The sequence below is a fragment of the Oryctolagus cuniculus genome, chromosome 8, assembly GCF_964237555.1.
Source record: "Oryctolagus cuniculus chromosome 8, mOryCun1.1, whole genome shotgun sequence".
Lineage (NCBI taxonomy): Eukaryota > Metazoa > Chordata > Mammalia > Lagomorpha > Leporidae > Oryctolagus > Oryctolagus cuniculus.
Window position 1 is genome coordinate 95,637,291 of NC_091439.1, and position 22,347 is coordinate 95,659,637.

Consider the following 22,347-nt stretch of genomic DNA (forward strand, 5'->3'; position numbering starts at 1 on the left):
TCCCTTCAGAGAAAGGTACCTCCTCCTTTGAAGACCTGTTCTTTCCACTGGGATCTTACTCACAGAGATCTTTCATTTAGGGTGTTTTTTTTTTTTTTTTTTTTTTTTTTTTTTTTTTTTTTTTGCCAGAGTGTCTTGGCTTTCCATGCCTGAAATACTCTCATGGGCTTTTCAGCCAGATTGGAATGCCTTTAGGGCTGATTCTGAGGCCAGAGTGCTGTTTAGGACATCCACCATTCTATGAGTCTGCTGAGTATCTCGCTTCCCATGTTGGATCACTCTCCCCTTTATTTATTCTATCAGTTAGTATTAGCAGGTACTAGACTTGTTTATGTGCTTCCTTTGACTCTCAGTCCTTTCATTATGATCAATTGTGAACTGAAATTGATCAATTGGACTGGTGAGATGGCATTGGTACATGCCACCTTGATGGGATTAAATTGGAGTCCCCTGGTATGTTTCTAACTCTACCATTTGGGGCAAGTCAGCTTGAGCATGTCCCAAATTGTACATCTCTTCCCTCTCTTATTCCCACTCTTATGTTTAACAGGGATCACATTTCAGTTAAATTTCAACACTTAAGAATAACTGTGTATTAATTACAGAATTAAACCAGTCATATTAAGTAGAACAGACAAAAAAACTACTAAGAGGGATAATGTATTAAGTTGTTCATTAACAGTCAGGGCTATGCTGATCAAGTCACCGTTTCTCATTGCGTCCATTTCACTTCAACAGGTTTCCTTTTTGGTGTTCAGTCAGTTGTAAAAATATGGAACACTTCACGAATTTGCGTGAGCTATATGAAAGCATTAAATATAAAACAAAAAACTGATAGCATCATCATGTCTACATTTTTGAATGATTCTAGTCCTCTCTAAAGTCTTCTAGTCCTATCTAAGATCTGAAAAGGTAGGCCTGTGGGTACACTTGAGATACACAGCAGCTTCAAGAAACTCAATGGTAAAAATTTAAAGGTTATAAGATATAGATGAAAAAAATTTAAAGGTTATAAGATATAGATGAAAGGTTGAAAGATCAAATTGAAGAGAAGAATCAGAAGACAGTACTCAAACTCAAGCATTAATTTGAATGGTAAGACTCAATATCTCCAAATCTATAAAATACAGCACTGCTATAACTAAGAACATTTGGTGGAGAGAAGACTCTTAAAGGTAATGTGGCTTTCACTGAAACTTAACATTTTTTTATCTTTCTTTTTTTGCTTGAAAAAGATACTTGTTTCACTTCTCATCAAATCTTCTGCATCAAGCTACATCATGTTAAGCAACATTCTACTATTGTCTCTTCAGATAAGTCTCCTAGGAACCACTCTTGGTGGGAATGTTCTGATTTGGCCAATGGAAGGCAGTCATTGGCTAAATATTAAGATAATTATAGATGAACTAATTAGAAAAGAGCATAATGTGACTGTGCTAATGGCCTCTGGTGCACTTTTCATCACACCGACTATTAACCCATCTCTGTCATTTGAAATATACAACGTACCCTTTAACAAAGAGAGACTAGAAGGAATCATCAAGAACTTTGTTTTGACATGGCTGGATCACAGACCATATCCTTCAACAATTTGGAGATTCTATCAGGAAATGGCCAAAGTCATGGAGGACTTCCACATGGTGGCCAGACAGATCTGTGACGGTGTTCTGAAAAACCAAAAGCTGATGGAAAAACTGAACAAAAGCAAGTTTGAAGTCCTGGTATCAGATCCAGTGTTTCCTTGTGGTGATATAGTAGCTCTAAAACTGGGAATTCCATTTATGTATTCCTTGAGATTTTCTCCAGCCTCAACAGTGGAAAAGCACTGTGGAAAGGTCCCATACCCTCCCTCGTACGTTCCTGCTGTTTTATCAGAACTCACCGACCAAATGTCTTTCGCTGACAGAGTGAGAAATTTCATTTCCTACCGTCTACAGGATTACATGTTTGAAACACTTTGGAAATCATGGGATTCCTACTATAGTAAAGCTTTAGGTATGTATCTATTTATTATTGCTTTAGTATTTGAATTTGAACAAACAAAACTTTGAATTAATTTGTCTTTAATTCCTTATGCCTATTCAATTTCAATTGTACATATTGTTATAATTTCTATTGCTTTGATGACTGGAAAAAAAGATAAAATATATTATACTTTCTGTTGGCCATTTGGCACAGGGGTTAAAATGTCGCTTGGACTGTCCACAACCAGTGTTGGGTTTTAATGACAGCTCCACTGCCAATTCTATCTCCCTATTACTGTACTCCCTGGAAAGCAGCAGACGTTTGCTCATATACTTGGGTACCTATGACCTTTGTGGAAGACCTGGATTGAGTTCCTGACTCCAGGCTTCATCCTGGCACAGTTGAGTATCCATCAAGCAGATGTAGACATTTGGGAGTGAACCAGAATATGAAAGATTTGTCCCCTTATCTCTATTTTTCTGTCTTCCAAACAAATTCAAAAGGGGCTGGTGCTGTGGTACAGTAGGTTAATCCTCTGCCCGTGGTGCCAGCATCCCAAATGGATGCCAGTTAGAGTCCCCACTGCTCCTCTTCCAATCCAGTTCTCTGCTATGGCCTGGGAAAGCAGTGGAAAATGGCCCAAGTCCTTGGACTCCTGCACCCACATGGGAGACCCAGAAGAGGCTCCTGGCTCCTGGCTTCGGATGGGCTCAGCTTTGGTTGTTGCGGAAGACTTTTCTCTCTATCTCTGTCTCTCTCTCTCTGTAACACTACCTCTCAAATAAATAAAGAAAATCTTTAAACAAAAAAAGTAAAAAAATTAAAGTTATACTTCAGAATCACAGTTTGTTGTTTTCTAATTTTATGGATTTTTAAACTAAGTTCTTCTATGAATAAAATATAGTGACAAATACGTTTAAAAATAGGACTGGATCTACTTTAGCTATTACACTGAAAATAGAAAGTGCATTGAAACTATGGTGATGTGTGCAAAAGACTTAAAGAGATTAAACTATCTCTGCAAGTCCATAATTTATATAAACATTTGAATCTGTGTATTTTAATAACATGCATATATATATATAAATAATCTGGTCATTGCTTACTACAAATTAATGTTAAAAGATAAATCAAAAAAACCTTGAAAGATTTATCATCTTTATTTTTTAGACATGAACTTAAGAGAAAAAGCATCATTGATTAAGATGATTAACCATGTTAAACTTCTTTGAATTCCTTAAGCATAATAGTGTTTACATGATGAAGACAATGTAATCAATAGTTATTAACATGAATGTATTTTGATCATATTGATATATTTATGAATTTATTGGTCAAAAGATCATATGTACTTTTTCCATTTCCATGTTTTTGAATAATAATATTTATTTTTAACTAAGTATAATTTTCCTAACTTCTACTAGGCATTCTTTTAAATAGAGGGGTTTACTGTAATCACTGATAGGAAATCCTTAACTTCAGGGATTTCAGTCAAAATGGGAAACCAGATATGGAGAGGAACACTTGCAAGGTGAATGATATGGGTATTATATGTAAAAATTGTGAGGATAATTCAGAGGAGATAGGCATTATGTGAAAAAGAGAGAACAATATAATGAAAACATTCAAAGTTCTGATATTGCATAAGAAAATATTTGAAAAGTGAATATGCATTTTCCTGCAAAGTTATGTGGGGAAAGAAATGAAATGCCCAAATATAGAGACTTGAAATAGCATAGTTGTGGTAGGTATTACTGATGATTTAATGTTTCTGAAGGTCAAAGTATAAGGTGAGGAAGTGTGGGAAAAACACCGATGATGTCAGGATTATTAAGAATGAATTAAATTAATATTTTCAAAGACTATTTTATGACATACTAAGTAGTAAAGTTTTTATCTAATATGAAATCAGGAACTATTTAAAGGCACATATTGTGACTAGACTTGCAATTTATAAAAAAGACAGGGGGACTGCTGTGAAGACAGAATAGGAGATGAGATGAGGCTACTACATTACTGCAGGAAAGATATAGTAAGAAATATACCATGAAAGTAGCTTATAAATAGAGAAAAATTAAGCAACTAGAGACTATGTGTTAACATGATTAAGAGGGCAGGCTCCAGACAATTTTGGTTTATTGTTGTGTGACTATGGAAAAGTAATGCAGTTTCATTTCACCTGTATTTCATTTATTTCCTCTCATTTAATAGGGTACTATAAGGACTATATTTGTTAACCAACATAAGGGAGGGATTTTGGATTCGTGTGTGAGGATCCAATTGGTGTTATCTGTTTATAGAGTGTAATCAAGTAAAGCTGATGGTTGCTTGATGATCACTGTTAAGAAGGATGAAGAGATAAAAATGATTTCAAGATTTCTGACTTCAATATAACAGTCAACTTAGATAACAAGTATGGGGGAAAGAAATATGGGAGTTAGAATGCACTACATCTGAAATTGAACACATGCCGTATGTGGTGCTTTTAGGAAGATTTGGTGAAATACCACCATTAGCTGGATTTTGGGAATGATATTTCATAACAAATGTCACACATTAGAGATTTAAGTGTCATCTATAAAAAGGATGGTAATGATGTATTTTGTCTCTCTAATGGTAACTCCTGTCAATGCTTTCTGCTTTCCTATGACATACTGATTACTTACGAAGTTTTTGCTTTCATTCATAATGTATTCCTTAAATAATCAACAATTAAATAATTTAAACTCAAACAATGGATGTAGATTTTATCAGCATTAATTTCTTTCCAGGCAGCTGAAATAATTTCACAATCCAGAGTCTTAACCCATTTATTCCTCAGGCAGAGTCTTGGATGCTATGTGTTCAATATTTTACTTTGATTCCATGATAAATGTCAGAAACACTAATCTAAACACAATGAAAATCAATTAGAAGCTCTGCTTAGCTGACAACACTGCAACCTGTTGTATGTGTATATCAATGTTCAGTTCTTTGAATATTTTCTGAATCATGTCTTTTTTTCATTTTGTGACAATTAGAAAAAGCAGCAAAAATCAACTTGATATCATTCAGAATGAGATTTTAAAGCCTTAAAACTTAATAAATATAGTTATCAAAACTGAGAAAGGTTCCGCCTCTAGCTAATGACATAAAAATCCGTTAAAGATGACAATGTGCAATTTATATAACAAGGGGTTACACAATTGCTGGAAATAGAAAAGTGGAAGTTCTTGTGTAGTGATAATGAATTGCACAGTAGTTTCTTTTATGAAAGCTTCTATTTTAAAATTATTGTAAAATTTGTCACTATCAATGAAAATGAATATTCGTATGTAGGAGTGTTGATGATCATGTAAGATAGTAAAGGTGGATGAGGATGACCAAAAGCTGGTGAGTCAATAATACCTGAAAAGTCATTTTATGGCAGGCAAAGTCATCATGTCCTCTAGGTGTGTTAACTAGATGCCTCTGAGTTCAAAAATGTATGTTTATCTCCTGTAAATGTAAAGGGATACCTAGAGAATCTATCATTCAGAGAAAACAAATGTAACTACAATAATTATATATAAAAATGCAAATGTCTATGAAGAGAGAGATGAGAGGGCAACATCATTGGTTATAACTGGATCTTCATAAATATGAAATATGAAGAGGAATAAATGGATATTGTGTAATGCAATGGAGCCATCAAGATGGCAAAAACTCCTCATGTCATCTTGCATGTAGTAAACTAACAAAGACATGAATATGTGCGACATTTTAGTTAATGTAAGAGCAAAACATACACGGAGAGTGTCTTGCCAGGATGTATGTTTCTATTTTTATTCTATTTCTTGTATTTTTATCAACTCAACCATAGAGTTATGATTTTCATGATGATGATGCTCTTCATTTTTATTTGTGAGACTTCTCTTCTCCAGGCTAGCAGTCTCAGAATCACATGCTCCATTGTATTTTGCCTGTAAGATAATTCTGAAACTAAAGCACACTGTTTTCCCAGGATTAAAACATGAGACTAATCATTCTTAACAATTTGTTCAAGGGGACATAATGAAAATGTATAAAGATGTCTTTGTCCTCTGATTTTGATAAACAGTATCATGTTTCTAATTGAATTACACTCTTCCGACTTTGAATGACTATTTAAGTTTGTCTTTACCAAAAAACAATATTCTTAATGATGTTGGAGATGTGACCACCTGCATTCAAAAAACCAGGTAAGAAGTGAAAATGCTGACTAGATGGAGTAATTCATTGCGTAAGACTGTAGATGTGGAATGATAAATGAGAGTGACAAATGGGACTGACTCATAAAATACATGTCTTTCTGAATTGTAAATTTGAATTTATATTCTACTCTTGTTTAAATGCCCTCATAAAAATCATTGCAATGAATCTATATTCACTCAGGTCTCCATTTGTCACACCCGAGGAAATAAATACACCAACTTTCTGTAAGATTGCTTCTCTGCAGTGGAATGCAATAAGAACCTCAGAGGGAGACTTTAATCTCTGCTAATTGCCAGGAACTAGATACTACAATGTTGAGTTTACTGGTGTGTTTCAAGTCATGGATATTTGGCTCAAATACATGGATATTATCATAGTCTTCACAGTTAGCATTTATTGATATATTCTTGTCTACTAGATAATGTGATAAGTACTTCACATATATTTTTCTTTTCTTTCTTTTTTTTTTTTTTTTTTTTTTTTTTTTTTTGTCGACAGGCAGAGTGGACAGTGAGAGAGAGACAGAAAGAAAGGTCTTCCTTTTGCCGTTGGTTCACCCTCCAATGGCCGCTGTGACCGGCACACCGCGCTGATCCGAAGGCAGGAGCCAGGTGCTTCTCATGGTCTCCCATGGGGTGCAGGGCCCAAGCACTTGGGCCATCCTCCACTGCACTCCCGGGCCACAGCAGAGAGCTGGCCTGGAAGAGGGGCAACCGGGACAGAATCAGGTGCCCCGACTGGGACTAGAACCTGGTGTGCCGGCGCCGCAGGTGGAGGATTAGTCTATTGAGCTGCGGCACCAGCCCACATATATTTTTCTTAATCTTTACAAATGAACTGCAAATATTATCACAGTTGAAAATATTGAGACCTGGAAAGATTATACATGCTAAAATAAAATCATATGGCTAGTATGTGAAAAAATAGTATTCATACTAAAATCTATCTCACACTAAAGTTTTTATTCCTTATTTCCTAGCTCAAGAATTTTTTTTTAATCTCCTTTTAAAATTTTAAGGGAAAATCAAGACATTATGGAGAATATATTGGGTTTAAAATTGCTTGGCTTCTTTCCATCGTTTCAGTATATTAATTTTGAAATCTGCTTTTCCATTTCTTGCCTGATTTTATTTTGCTGAGTGGAGACTAACAGGGCCATGTTATCCCTAGGGAGCTTACAATCCCTTAAGGTATCGGTCTCCATGTGACCCTGCTGTCTGGGTTGTATTGCATCATGATTTATTTCCAGCTGTAGGAGAGCTTCATAAGCAACCTGTGTGTGAAAGTAAGAAAAGGCTCTTTTTAAGATTGTATCAGGTAAATTTTATTTTTATTTTAATAGTAACAAAAAAGTTGCCAAAATTGTGGATACATGTAAGGAGAGAATAGTGTAACACTTTCATGAGAGCAGAAATATTCATAATCCATAAATATTATTATCCATAGTTTTACCCTTTGGACATTATAGAAATAAGAGGGCTTTTCAAGGGGTAATTTTAATCTATTAGATTTATATATAATCACATTATATAAATGAAATTTACATAATATACAAAATCCATAATATTACATTATTATACATGAATAATTTCTAAGACCTAATGCCATCAGTAATAACTATAGACTAGCTTAGAAAAGAATGCCCACATTATCCAGATATTTGCATGAACTGAGCCCTCATTCAGCACAAATAATTTACAAAATGAAGTGCTAGAAATGAAAGACACTTGAATGGTGCCTGATTTCCAGTCTTAATATTAAAGAAGAAAAAAATACATTGAAGTTGCTTTCCATAAGAGTAAAAGATTTCTAGTTTTTTTTGTAATTAATCTTTATTGGTTAGAATCTTTCACTCTTCTGGTAGTATTCTCTTTTCTATAGCGACTTATAAGCAGGATGACAGCCACAGACATCACATGGGAAATGGATTAGCTGTGGAACATTGGAAATTCCTAGGGATTGGCCGCACTCTGTATTTTCGCATCTGCTTTTAAAAGGCATTAGAGTGAAAGAGAGTGTTTATTATTATGCATAAAATTGTGAGCTTTCTACGAGTTTATTTTTGGACTAAACTATACATGAACTTTGGTATCAGTAAATTCTTCAATATATTTCAGTGCAGATCATTTGTGATATATCACAAGGCTAAGCATGACTGACTAAACATTACTAAGCATGACTCTTGTAGTACAACTCACAATGTTCAGGAAATTTTTCACCAAAGTGTCCCAGGTTGCCTGTGCAGGAGGTGGGGAAAGGAGGTGACTCAAAGTGAGGAGATCTGCTTAATTTGATCATGTAAAAGTAAGATTCTCTCTCTGCAGTATCATATATATATATTTAACATATTTTGTGATGGAGTGCTATTCTGAATGACTGACAGGTATTATGTCGCTCAGCCCTCACAACTGTAGGAAATAGGTAGTTCTAGCCTCATCACCTTGAGAAGGCTGAGTTTCTTGCCTGAAATTGTAAACTAGGAGGTGGTGAATTATTTGATGCCAAATTGTGCTAAATAGAAAGCACTAGAAGAGATCTGAGTTTCTATGCCAAAAAGGATTAAAATGAAAGAGAATTTACATTTAAACTTTCAAAGAAGTAAATTCCCATTAAAGAACTGAAATGAAGTAAAAGTACTGTTGTCAGACTACAACTGAAGGTGACTAAAGAGTAACTGCTCCTGTTCCTGAAAGATAGGAAGGCCAGCTTCAGGGTTTTTATAGCTTCTGGGACCACAGAACAAGGACACAGCGTGATTAACTCTAGGCCACCAAGTACAATGCTTTAGGATCAACAGGAAAACAACAGTGGCCAGGGCATGTCTCTGGGTGAATATTTTCTAAGGAAACTTCACACAAATATGTTGTTTCAAGGATTCTCACTTCAAACTAATAGGATTATCAACAAATTAAACAACTTTAGTGCTTACTTAATTTTATGTAGATAAACTAGAAATTCTCCAGGAAGTGTTATACACAAAATCTTATTAAAGGTGATTCTGAGAATTTCATTTCAGTTTTATTATCTTTTGGAATCATCTCTTTCAAAGTAACAGATTGGAGACAAAATGAAAACCAGAGTTAGAGTATGAAGACAGTATTCAAGCTGGTACAATTTTTCTATGATTGACATTTTTCAACCATGGTCTTTTGTTTTGATGTTTCTTAAACATTTAAACATTATTATTTGTGAATCCCTATCATCTTTAGTTATATTTAAGATTATGTTATTAAATATTCACATTTATTAATTCTAATGTTTTTATTGTTATAAAATGTACCTCAACTATTTGAAATAGAAGTAGAACAAGGAAGAAAGAATGATGGACAGGACCAGGAAATGCATGTCAACATCCAATCTGACCCTGCCTGTGAGGAGATCACTTAGAATTCCTTTGACCCATTTCTTACCTATCAGAAAATGGGGCTGGACAAGCTGGATTTTGGCTCTCTTCAGAAAGGCAACCTCTCTCTGTTGTCATTCAAAACTTAGAATGACTATAAGCGATTTCATAATGCCAACAATATTTGATAATTTAGATTACTAAATTTCATTTTGTCATTAAATCAGACATATTTGACATGAGCTACTATTTTTTCATTTATTAAAATTTAAATATAATAGCTACATATGTCCCGAAGTATAATTTTTAAGTATTCTTTGAGTTTTTGAATCTGTGATTCTGAAACATTTTAGGCATACAGGAAACCAAAGGATGAATATAATAGGTACCTAAAACGACACCACCATGGTTTCCTTTAACATTGAAGTATAATTTTAAAAAATATATAAACCACCTTTTAGTTGGTTACATTTATTATTATTTTTCACTAAATTAGATCATTATTTTATTGTCCTGTAGAGATCACTTAAGAGTGGCAAATTGACTCTTGGAACTTTTTCATTTTTTTTAAATTCCAGGTAAATTAGGAATGTCTAAAATACATTTGTAAACATCATACCAAATATTATTTTATTTGAAAAAATTTGAAAAATAAACATACTTTGAAGGATTCATCTTCATTTTAAAAGCTCTACAGTAGGATGATTTCCATGGATACCACAGTGCCTAAAAAGTTTGTCCAGCTTCTGGCTTTTAATTTGACTCTGGCTGGAATTGTTCTAAGTGGAAATGTGTTAATTTGGCCTACTGATGGTAGCCATTGGTTAAATATTAAGAACATTCTGGAAGAGGTGATTCAAAGAAACCACAATGTGACTGTACTGGCTTCAACAGCAACACTATTCATCAACACCAATGCTAATTCTTCAGTGAATTTTGAAGTGATACCTGTTTCCTACAAGAGGAGCAACATAGATTCTTTAATTGAACACATGATAATGCTGTGGATAGACCACAGACCAACTCCTCTCACAATATGGACCTTCTACAAAGAACTAGGAAAACTCCTAGATACTTTCTTTCGAATTAATATACAAATATGTGATGGTGTATTAAACAATCCCCAGCTAATGGCAAGGCTTCAGGAAAGTGCTTTTGATGTGTTGGTAGCAGACCCAGTAACAATCTGTGGTGACCTAGTTGCTCTGAAGTTAGGAATTCCTTTCGTGTACACATTGAGGTTCTCTCCAGCCTCAACAGTGGAGAGACACTGTGGGAAGATCCCAGCACCAGTCTCCTATGTGCCTGCAGCCTTGTCAGAGCTCACTGACCAGATGACCTTTGGTGAGAGGGTTAAAAATACCATATCTTATTCTCTGCAAGACTACATATTTCAATCCTACTGGGGAGAATGGAATTCATACTACAGCAAAGTTCTAGGTAAGTCTATCAAATTTCCTGTTATTGATTACATATATCTTTATTCTTACTGCCTACTAAGCAAAATATTTCTATCCCATTGCATGTGTAAGATTGAAGTAAATGTAACTAAAATATACCAGCATAATTCTTTGAATATTCTGTTTGGATAAATTATTAAAAAATGAAAAGCCATTTTAACTTGTATGCTACTGTCTCCTAATACAAATAATTTTGTGCCTGTTTAGTCAATAAATGGTTGATGCATAAATTAATCTTCAAGTATTGGTTTAAATAGTGGTATACATATTACATATATATAACACTGTCAAAAACTCTATTAAGTATTTTGAGGTAATGCATGATTTGCTTTTCCTTCCTCCTTTTCTAATTTTTATTGTGATATTAATGTAAAGAGAATAGATTTTATGTAGTCCATAGACACAATTCTAATATACTGATACTACCTTCCTCCTTCCCTTCCTCTCTCTCTCTTCCTTTCTTCTTTCTCCATTTTTCCTTCTTTTTTCTTCTATTTTAACTTTTGCATATTTTTAATTTATATTATTGTCAAAGACTTATTATTCATCTTTTTCTTTGTTTGCAAAATGTTTAAAAAACATAGACATATAAATATGAATACCCCATGTATTCAACCTACCCTCTCCTTCTCTATGCTTAGGTTTCTCTGAGCACTTGGGCTAGCATCATCATTGAACTTTTTTGCTTGCTTCAGCAAGCTTCACATTTTCCTTGTCTCAAAATTTAATTATAAGAATCAAACAAAATGACACAAACTGTCAAGCCAATTCTGATTACTTATATTACTTCTCTTTCTGACTCTAATAGTCTTGCTTTATTTTTCTATTTTCTTTCTCCTGACTTCCTGTCCTCAGCTGAGTCAGTTATATCCAGGGGGCATTAATTAATACCTGGGGTTCACAATTGATACTATCAATTGTAGCATATGCAAACAACTTTTGTTTTACACAGTTTTCAGCTTCTCTCTCTGTCCCTCTCTTCTTCCCTCTTGTCTTCCTTCCTTCCTTACTACCTATCTTCCTTCCTTCCTACCCTCCTCTCTTCTTTCCCTCTTGCTTTTTGTGTAAAAAAAAAATTCACTGGACACCAATACAATGTCTGCTGTTTTTCTAGGTATTAGGAATACAATGAGCAAATTAAATCAAAATCCCAAATTTAACCTCATAGAAGTTACATCCTAAAAAGAAAACTCAGATATTAAATAAAATAAATACTTAAATGTATGGGATGTTAGACTTTGACATATGCTATTATATTGTGGTAAAATAAGAAGAATGAATAGTTCTGGGAAGAAGGGTCAGGAAAGACCTCAAATGAAAGGGTGACATCTGAACAAAGACCTGAGGGAACTGAGTGTGAGATCCAAGGGGATTCCTGGAGGGTAAACGTTGCAGGTAGAGCTCAGAACAAGTGCAATGACCTATGGCAAGGCATAGATGTGTGAACATCTGTACTCTAACCTGTCTTTAATCTTACCTTTCACAAGTAAGTTTTGTATTTTTTCTTCTTTTGGTGTTAGAATAGTCTTTATCAAATTTCTATCATTTAAACTTTTAAACTTCTTCACATAATTGGTCCAGAGAGAAGATACTGAACATGCAACAGATATAAAATATAAGATATTAACATTTTCATATGGTTTTGATGATTGCATAATTGAAATTCTGTAAGCAAAAAATCTGTGTTTTCATGTTTTTATTGTGTAATTGAACCATGTATTCTATTTTCCTGGATTTAAAATTTCACATGACTGAACAAAATCTCCTTTTTACTTTAAATTAGATGTTATTCACACAATTATTTCTCACGGGATTTGAAATATTTTCTGTAACCACAATCATAGCCCATGTGCATAGCACACTTACTGTTGAAGTATGAAATGAAACTATAGTTTTTGTTCCTTAGGTAAGAGGATTATGAAATCTTTTCTATAAAAACAATCACAGACAATGTGCATAGCACACTGACAATTGAAGGTATAAAATGAGATCATGGCCTTTGTTCCTTATGTAAGAGGATTACAAAAAATAAGATAATGAAGGGCCTTGGAAAGCATATGAAGTTCTGGTTTCAGGTTGCACTTGCCAACTGCCCTCTTTTGCAAGTAGCTTAAATGCTGAGTCACAGTGTTTGCTCCTCTTTCAAATGGGGTTCAACATTTCACTACTCTAACAAGCTCATAGAACACCATCTATGCAGGACAAAGATAAAAAGTTTTAATCACAACAAGTATTATTTAAACCAAACAACTCAGAAGCTCTGTGATGACAAAGCCATGAATACACTATCATAGAACTTTGTAGATAGGCAGCAGTCAATAAATGTCTATAAAAATAAATGGGCTCTGGTAGATACTAAACCTTCCTTCCCAAAGGAAGCCATAATGAGTTATACAATGTGTGAAAAAGCAAAAACTTCCCAATGTCTCTTATTTCCAAGATAATAATCCAGTTTCAGAAATCTCACCTTGTGAGAAATTAAATAGCTTATTTACTTAAATCCTTAATGCTCATGTTAGTAAACATATCCAAACAGTGAATAATCTCACTGAGTATTTTATTTCAAATGAAGATAAAAATCAAATTGTTCTTTTTTTGCAATTACTTTCTCAAAGTATTAAGAACATCTGGTGACTATAAATTGATACTAAAATAGGGCCAGTACCTTATACTTTGTATTAATTATATTTCAACATGGAGGATTTAATAACAGGACAGATTTCTGTGGACGGTCGATTACAAAGCTTTTTCTTCTGTTAGGTGTGGGAAAAATAGACTGGACAAATTGCACACTGATCTTTTGTAATGAAAAACCCAAATATGAAGAAATCTTAAATATTACAGTTAAAGTAAATAAAAGGAATCATTTTTCCCAAAAGACTCATAATTTAATTGATAATAAGGTAAAGCACTGTAGTGTACTGAAATAATAGTCTATTTATGACATAGGCAAGGAGACCCTGAGGTGTGGAGGCATATTCAGAGACAATGCTTAGGGAATACAGATGTCTATAAAGTCAAAGGAATCTCATTTTTAAATATGTTTCAAACAGCTAATGGAACAGGGATATCAAGGAATATGAAAATCATTGGTACCCATATCTAGGAGTGAATCTATTAATACATCTTGTCCAGGCTAAGTGTTCTGCGTGGCACCTTCAAATTCTACTAGACATCATCCTTAACTTCTGAGAGACCTGCTGGACAGCATGTAGATAGTTCTCATGGGAGTTGGGGGCCGGGGGGGGGGGGTGGCTAGCCATAGCTAAAGCTGTTGGAAGGATAGACTTTGAACGCTGTAGTGAAAATGAAGAAACAGGTGACTGGATGGTTCTATTCTGCCTGTGTCTTTAGGTTTCCAGTCTGTTTCTGTCTTTCTCAGTGCAATACACAAGGGAGCAGAAAGCTCAGCCTCCATCTATACACCACCTGGTCAGTGCAGCATGCGTTTAAGTGTCAGCACCATCTTGATCCCTCTTTCCCTGCTGATAAATATTAGGTGAATTCCTTGAATAGAGTTACTTTTACTCAGCCCAGGAAAGGGAAGTGCCCTAATATTCTAATATTCTCCCTCCAGCCCCCAACTGCCTGCAACTGAACTATATCAATCACATTCCCTTTCTCTCCCTCTTTTCCTCCCTCCCTTCTTCCCTCCCTTCCTCTCTCTCTCTCTCTCGTTCTTGCTCTCGCTCTTGCTCTCACTCTCTTGCTCTCTCTTCTGTTCTTGTATGATTTATGGCTCCCTTTCAGGACCCAGAGTTTTGTTGATTGGTATTCTCCATACCAATCAACATACCAAGTGGTATTCTCCACTTTAATTCACATTTGCATCTTCACACCCTTTTCCCAGAAAACTTGGAGCTGTGTGATAATCTTAGCTCATGTAAGATTTCTAATTCCTTCTTAAATGCAGCGCCCCTTCAGTTAGTGCTGAGGATCATTTCCTTGAAGTAAAACATCCATCATAAATGTGACAGCCCACTGAAGTTTCACAAAGTGAACACACCCATATAAACAGCGCCCAATTAGGAAGCAAAGCATTATTAGTCAAGCCTGTAATTCCTCCTTCCTGCTAACAGTCTGCATAACGCCCATCCAAGGGCAATCACTTTTTTGACTTCTAATAGGTTAATATTGACTGACTTTCAACTTTGTATGAATCACATTCATGGATTAAATTGTAAAGACTCATAGACTGATTTTTTAAAAAAAGCTTTATTTATGTATTTGAAAGGCAGAATTACAGAGAGAGAGAGAGAGGAGAATCAGAGAGATCTTCCATCTGCTAGTTCACTCCCCAAATGGCCTCAATGGCTGGAGCTGGGCAAATCCAAAGCTAGGAGCCAGGAGCTTCTTCCTGGTCTCCCAGGTAGGTTCAGGGCCCCAAGTGCTTGGGCCATCTTCCGCTGCTTTCCCAGGTGCATTAGCAGGGAACTGGATTGGAATTGGTGCAGCAGGGACTTGAATTGGCACCCATGTAGGATGCCAGACTGCAAGCAACGGCTTAACACACTATGCCACAGCGCCAGCCCCTTATAGACTGATTTTAAACTCTGTACAAATCACATGTTATGATGTTTTTGTATTTTGCTTTTTTTATATAATATCATTTTGATATTTTTTCAAGTTGTTGCAAGTAGGTATAGTTTGTTCATTCTTTGAGCTATATAGATTCTATGAATTAATATATCACATTTTACTTTTTATCCTATTCTTGAAGGATATTCAAACTGTCTTGGTATTAGTTGTTTCTGTTAAACACTACCATGAACTTTCTTGTGCATGTATTCAAGTGAATCAATGTATGCCATAGTATTGGCTACGTAAATGAAAGTAGAACTGATAAGTCGTATGTGTATATGGAGTTCAAAATCATTAGTACCCATAACTGAGAGTGAATCTATTAATACATCTTGTCCAGGCCAAATGTTCTGTATGGCACCTTTAAATTGCACTAGACTTGACCCTCCACTTCTGAGAGACCTGCACAACACACAGATAGTTCTCATTTTAATGGGACTGGTGTTAGCCTTAGCTACAGCAATTGGAGAACTAGAGCTTGAACACTGTAGTGAAAATGGTTGGAAAATGTAGATCATGAAAAAAGATGTGTGGATTTGAAAACATTATTTGTACCAAAATAAGCCTATCTTCTAATTCATTTTATTTCAGTCTTTTTGAAGTACTCATACAGCTAGCTTTAGTAGATTCTACTAAAGTTTGGTTTCCCAAGAATTTATGCCAAATAATAATCCCAATAGAGTTCTATTTTTCCCCATTATAACCAGTACTTGGGATTATTTTCAGTGTAACCACTTTGTTGATGATTATTACTATCATTTTTTTATTCAGGGGCAGTTTTTGTATAACCAAGCATATAAAATGTACAGTGTGGTTTGTTTTGTCAGATGTGTGCACTTAGCTAATTATCACATCAAGCAATCTCTGGCATCCCTTTCTAACAAGATCACTCACCAGGCCTTCCAGGCTTACCTGGCTGAATAACTCCCACTATTTACTTCTCACTTTTCATTCTTATTCACTTTCCTTTGTCTACTGCAGGCTACTAAAAATATCCTCTAGTCATTTTAACCTTAAAAGTAGGATCGATTATGTTGCCACACAGTTCAGTTTCATATCCATTAAGCATCTCTAGTCTAATTTTCTATTCAGTTATTTTGCAGCTGCCATTTTGCTTATTGTGTCATCTTCACTGTTAGTTTATTAAATAATTATTCTTACTAAGGACCTACTTGCTTCCTGGGGCTTTGACAGCTACATTGCAGAGATTACTGGTAATCTACACACAAGAAGATCATTAACCACATTTATACATGAGGCATCAGAAACTCAAAAGCTGATAACTTTGCTGAGCTTACAAAATATTTAATTTAGCAAAATAAGAACCCAAACACATTTAGCATACACCTAAAGAAATAAATGAGTCTTAGATATAAATCATTCTACTTCTTCCAGGATTTCAATTAAATATATAGGGAAGAGGAAAAAATGTAACCAGAGGGGTGATGGTTTCCTTTATTAGAAGAAAAAATCACTTCCTTTCCTTTGGACTACTCCTCTTTTAACACAGATTCCTTAGTTAAAATAACTTGAACGAGTTCAAAGCTGTGTGTGGTTCTCCAGGTAAAAGTGTTTTTGTAGTCTTCCCAAATGTTGATATTGAGTATATGAGGAAGTCATTGTTAGTATCTATTTTATGTTGCCAAATTTCATTATCTAGATACACAATGATGTATTTCATAGAATGACACTCATCTACTATTAGCTTTGGAGAGCAAATTCTAGCAGCAAATCATGGATTTTGATAAGAGCACAATTTGGAGGAAATAACCTTCGCCATGCAAGATTGTTGAAAGTGTCCCTTTGGACAATTCATGCAAAAGTGTTTTGGAACTATAGACCTATATATAGAAGGTAAACTACTAGAGGAAATATTTTACTTTTTCTAGATATGCTTTTGAGAAAAAGATATTTAAGTGAAGCTAAATTATCGATGGTATGGATGTTAATATGGAGTGTATAGATCAAAGGCATATATATGTACAGGTAAATTTATTTATAAATATTTGTCAAAAGAAATATTAACATACATTAATATTGTTAGAAGAAATACAGAGCCGGCGCCGCGGCTCACTAGGCTAATCCTCTGCCTTGCGGCGCTGGCACACGGGGTTCTAGTCCCAGTCGGGGCACCAGATTCTGTCCCGGTTGCTCCTCTTCCAGGCCAGCTCTCTGCTGTGGCCCGGGAGTGCAGTGGAGGATGGCCCAGGTGCTTGGGCCCTGCACCCCACGGGAGACCAGGAAAAGCACCTGGCTCCTGGCTCCTGCCATCGGATCAGCGTGGTGCGCCGGCCACAGCGTGCTGGCCGCGATGGCCATTGGAGGGTGAACCAACGTCAAAAAAAAAAAAAAAAAAGGAAGACCTTTCTCTCTCTCTCTCTCTCTCTCTCTCTCACTGTCCACTCTGCCTGTTAAAAAAATTAAAAATTAAAAAAACGAAATATAGAAACTTTAATTTCTCTGTTTCCCTTTTGCTCTGGAGACTACATTGACCTACAAATCAGGACAAGCATCAGACAAAGACTTTTTATTGTTTGATCAAAAAAGATACATAATCCTTATTTGATTCCTTGAGAATGATGAACAGACCAGCTCCCAGACACATTTGGTGTTAGTATTAAGTTTATGAAGAAATGATATCATTATAAGCTACATGGCCTGCTTTTCATATGTCAGAAGGGTAAAACGTGCTTGAACAAAACATTTTGAAAATAATGCCCCCAAATGTATCACCTTTGAAACGCACTGCCAGAGATAACATTAGTTAACAATGATAAAGAAATCCAAGATCCCTTTCATAAAAGCAATTTTCCCACTCCTCCCCCAGCTTCTCCTCTACCTGCTATTCCTCATCTTCCTTCTGTTCTTACTTTTTTTCTCATTATTACAAACAAATAATAGCAATTTATCTCATAAAGTGACTTTCTCAATAAATCCAGAAGGGAAAATATTGGCATTCCTTTGCAAATTAAGTTGACAAAACTGTAACATTTCTAAATATTAAATTTCAAACAGTATTTTTCACTTTGTGTTTCTATGTGGGTACAAACTGTTGAAATCTTTACTTAATATATGCTAAACTGATCTTCTGTATATAAAGAGAATTGAAAATGAATCTTGATGTGAATGGAAGGGGGGAGGGAGAGGGAAAGGGGAGGGTTGCAGGTGGGAGGGAAGTTATGGGGGGGGGGGAGAAGCCATTGTAATCCATAAGCTGTACTTTGGAAATTTATATTCATTAAATAAAAGTTAAAAAAAAAAAAACAAATATTTAATCTAACAGCACACATCATTCCTCAGTAGTCATGAAAAGGGTTACAATTTTTTAGTTTACTTAGATAATACTCAGGTACAGTAGCTTTCCTTACATAAACATTATTAAGTGAGTGATCAATTATTGTTTGATTAAGAAATACTCTAGTCCTCATAAAAACTTGTTAGCAATTTTTTTTCGTAAAGTGACTAAATTTGTACTTCTGTAAAATACTATTTGACACTTTGAAAGACAACATATATCTACTAGATCCCTGGTTGAAAGGGAAACAATGATAAAGTATAATGCATATTTACTTGTATAGTTTAAAAGATGCTATTTTTTAAAACATTTAGTGTATTTGAAATAGGTCAAACATTCACTTGCAACTCTTAGTACTTTGACAAACGGCTGAAATTGTTTAGAAATCATTTTAAAACTATCAATATCATAAAGTACAAACTCTAGAGTACTTTTTACATATTTTGAGGCACTGAAACATCAAGAAAAGAAGAATACTTCATTAGGTCAGGTCAATTTCCACTATTCAGTAAAGTAAAGGATAAATAAGAAAGATTGTGTGTTCTACATTATCTATAGATACCCTTTTACATGAACACTTTGAAACACAACTTTATCCAATAAGCGAAAATTTGTATTAAAACTCATTAGTGGAATAATTCTGATTCCTTGATTTATGAAGGCAAGTTTTTACTTTTGATGAGAAATCAAATTATCTTTTCAATTTGTTATTAAAATATTTATCATATATATATATCACCTTTATTAAGTCCATTTACTGTATTCTTTTCTGCATAGCTAACATGTCAAAAATATATCATAGAAATTTCATTTTATTGTTTTCTCCTGTAGTCCACTTTTTTGTTATTTTTTTTTAAATTTATTTGACAGAGTTAGACATAGAGAGAGACAGAGACAGAGAGAAAGGTCTTCCTTCCCTTGGTTCATTCCCCAAATGGCCGCTGCTGCAAGAGCTACGCCGATCCGAGGCTAGGAGCCAGATGCATCCTCCTGGTCTCCCATGCGGGTGCAGGGGCTTAAGTGCTTGGGTCATCCTCTACTGCCTTCCCTGGCCACAGCAGAGAGCGGGACTGGAAGAGGAGCAATAGGGACTGGAACTCCGTGCCCATATAGGATGCCTGCGCCGCAGGCGGAGAATTAAGCAAGTGAGCCATGGCACCAGTCCCCGTTCTGTATTCCATTTAATAATGTGTTTTTGTCTGTATCAATACCACATTAATTATTATTGGTTGATTGTTGCCATCCAGACATCTGATTTAGATTGTTGTTTTTCGAGTTTAATATTAAACAGAAGTTGGCATTTAAAGACAATCCTGTCTTTCATTTCTTCTACTTGGGATGTCTATTTTGGAGATTTCATTTTATTTTTTAAAAATAGTTATTTATTTGAAAGACAGTGACAGAGAGAGAGAGAGAGAGAGAGAGAGAGAGAGAGAGATTTTCAATCAGTTGGTTCACTCTCCAAATGGTTACAATACCTGTGGCTGGGACAAATTAAAGCCAAGAGCTTGGAACTCCAACTGGATCTCCAATGTGGGCACCAGGGGCCCAAGGGCATGGCCCATTGTCAGCTGCTTTCCCAGGTGCAGTAACTGGGAGCTGGGTTGAAAGCAGAGCAGCCGGGATTCTAACTGGTGTTCACTTGGAATGCTGGTGTCATGGCAGTGGCTTAACCTGTTTTGCTAAAATCCCAGCCTCTATCACTTGTTTTTAAAAATACATTCTAGAAAAGTTATACAAAGTTCACTTAAGCACTGTTTCTAAATTGTATGGAGTTGTGTTGACAATTTCAAATTATGTATAATTTTTAATGATACCGCATTTTTTCTAGATATAAACTAAGTATTTTCCCATTTATTTACTGTCTTCAATTTAGTTTCATAATTTTCTGCAGTCTGGTTCACATAATTTGCACTTTTAAAAATACTTTTCTGCAAAAAATGTGTCAGTGATCCCTTTAGACCCATTCTCTACCCTGTCTGTAATATGCCCTTGGGGCTTGATCCACTGGAATTACTAACAAGACTCAGATAAAAGGGATAGAGATTAAAAGAAGGAGGAAAAAAAGTTATATGGAAGGAAGCCCAAATAACATTACATGCAAGCTTCCAGAGTTCCTTTTCTAGTGGATTTGCACAGTGTGTGCTAATTGTCCGAGCAATGATGTGTGGTGATGATAGGAAATGTTGTCAATGAGGGGAGCTTATCTGAACCTTGGTGTATAAGATTTTTTTTTTTAAGATTTTACTTAATTTATTTGAGAGATATAGACAGAAGAAAACACAAAGAGAGAGAGAGGGGTCTTCCATCTGTTCGTTCACTCCCCAAATGGCCGCAACTGCCAGAGCTGAGCTCATCCAAAACCAGGAGCCAGAAGCGTCTTCCAGGCCTCCCACCTGAGTGCAGAGGCACAAGCACTTGGGTCATCTTTTACTGCTTTCTCAGACAATAAGCGGAGAGCTGGATCTGAAAAGGAGCAGCCAGGACTAGAACTGGCGCCCATAAGGAATGCCAGACTTGCAGGAAGAGGAGGCTTAGCCTACAAAGCAATGGCATGGGCCCTAGTGTCTAAGATTTTGGTAAGGCATAAACTAACTAAGTGTCCAGTGTCTGTGTAACTGTCTTCAGCTGCTTGAACTTTAGGCTCTCAGAGCAAAATCTGATGATCATCTTAAATTAAATTGCCAGCACAACTACCTGGTCAAACAGATGTGGGCCAAGGCCATGAACATATAAAAGCATTCTCATCAGACTGTATGTTCCAAGGGATCAGAGTTCATCAACCAAGAGTCAGTTAAGACTGGTTGTTAACACAGGACTGTCTTGAGAAAGTGCAGAGTTTGAGCAAGCCTGACCTGCAGTTAGTGCATTCCAGGTCGGCTTCTGAATGAAGTCAGCTCAAGGGACCGGGAGGCCATCTTTTATTAACTTTCCCAGTGGCAATCGTTGAGATTCACTTAATCAGTTCACTTTGCAGACTGAAATTCAGGGACGTTGAAAACTCCACTTCTTTCATGAACAGCTGTAACTTCGTAGTAAAATCCCTTTGATTCTCAATACAGAATACATGTGCAAGTTAGGGCAATCTTATATTGTTCTTTACAGTTCTTACAAATTCCATATATATTTCTTGTTTTATTGTGCTGGTTAATACTTTCCACCTAATAGTAAAGGAAATTGGGATTCTAGTACATTCTTGCACTTGCTTTATTTTTTTTAACTTTTTTTTATTATTTATTATTTTTTTGACAGGCAGAGTGGACAGTGAGAGAGAGAGAAAGAGAGAAAGGTCTTCCTTTGCCGTTGGTTCACCCTCCAATGGCTGCCGCAGCCCACGCACTGCAGCCAGTGCACTACGCTGATCCGATGGCAGGAGCCAGGTGCTTCTCCTGGTCTCCCATGGGGTGCAGGGCCCAAGGACTGGGGCCATCCTCCACTGCACTCCCTGGCCACAGCAGAGAGCTGGCAACCGGGACAGAATCCGGCACCCT

General features: G+C 35.7%; 1 protein-coding gene across 3 annotated transcripts in view; it reads left to right on the plus strand.

The window, feature by feature from the left end:
* The first annotated feature begins 1,280 nt into the window (after positions 1 to 1,280).
* LOC100358969 (UDP-glucuronosyltransferase 2A2) overlaps positions 1,281 to 22,347 on the plus strand; it is a 47,109-nt gene continuing 26,042 nt past the window's right edge. The window contains exons 1-2 of one of the 3 annotated variants that reach the window (XM_051819756.1): positions 1,281 to 1,994; positions 10,330 to 10,960. In XM_051819756.1, the coding sequence (XP_051675716.1) occupies positions 1,281 to 1,994; positions 10,330 to 10,960 (1,345 nt within the window). Of the gene's footprint in view, positions 1,996 to 10,206; positions 10,961 to 22,347 lie in introns of those variants that run through there. The other 2 variants (XM_008267780.3, XM_070048063.1) reach the window with 2 other exon arrangements.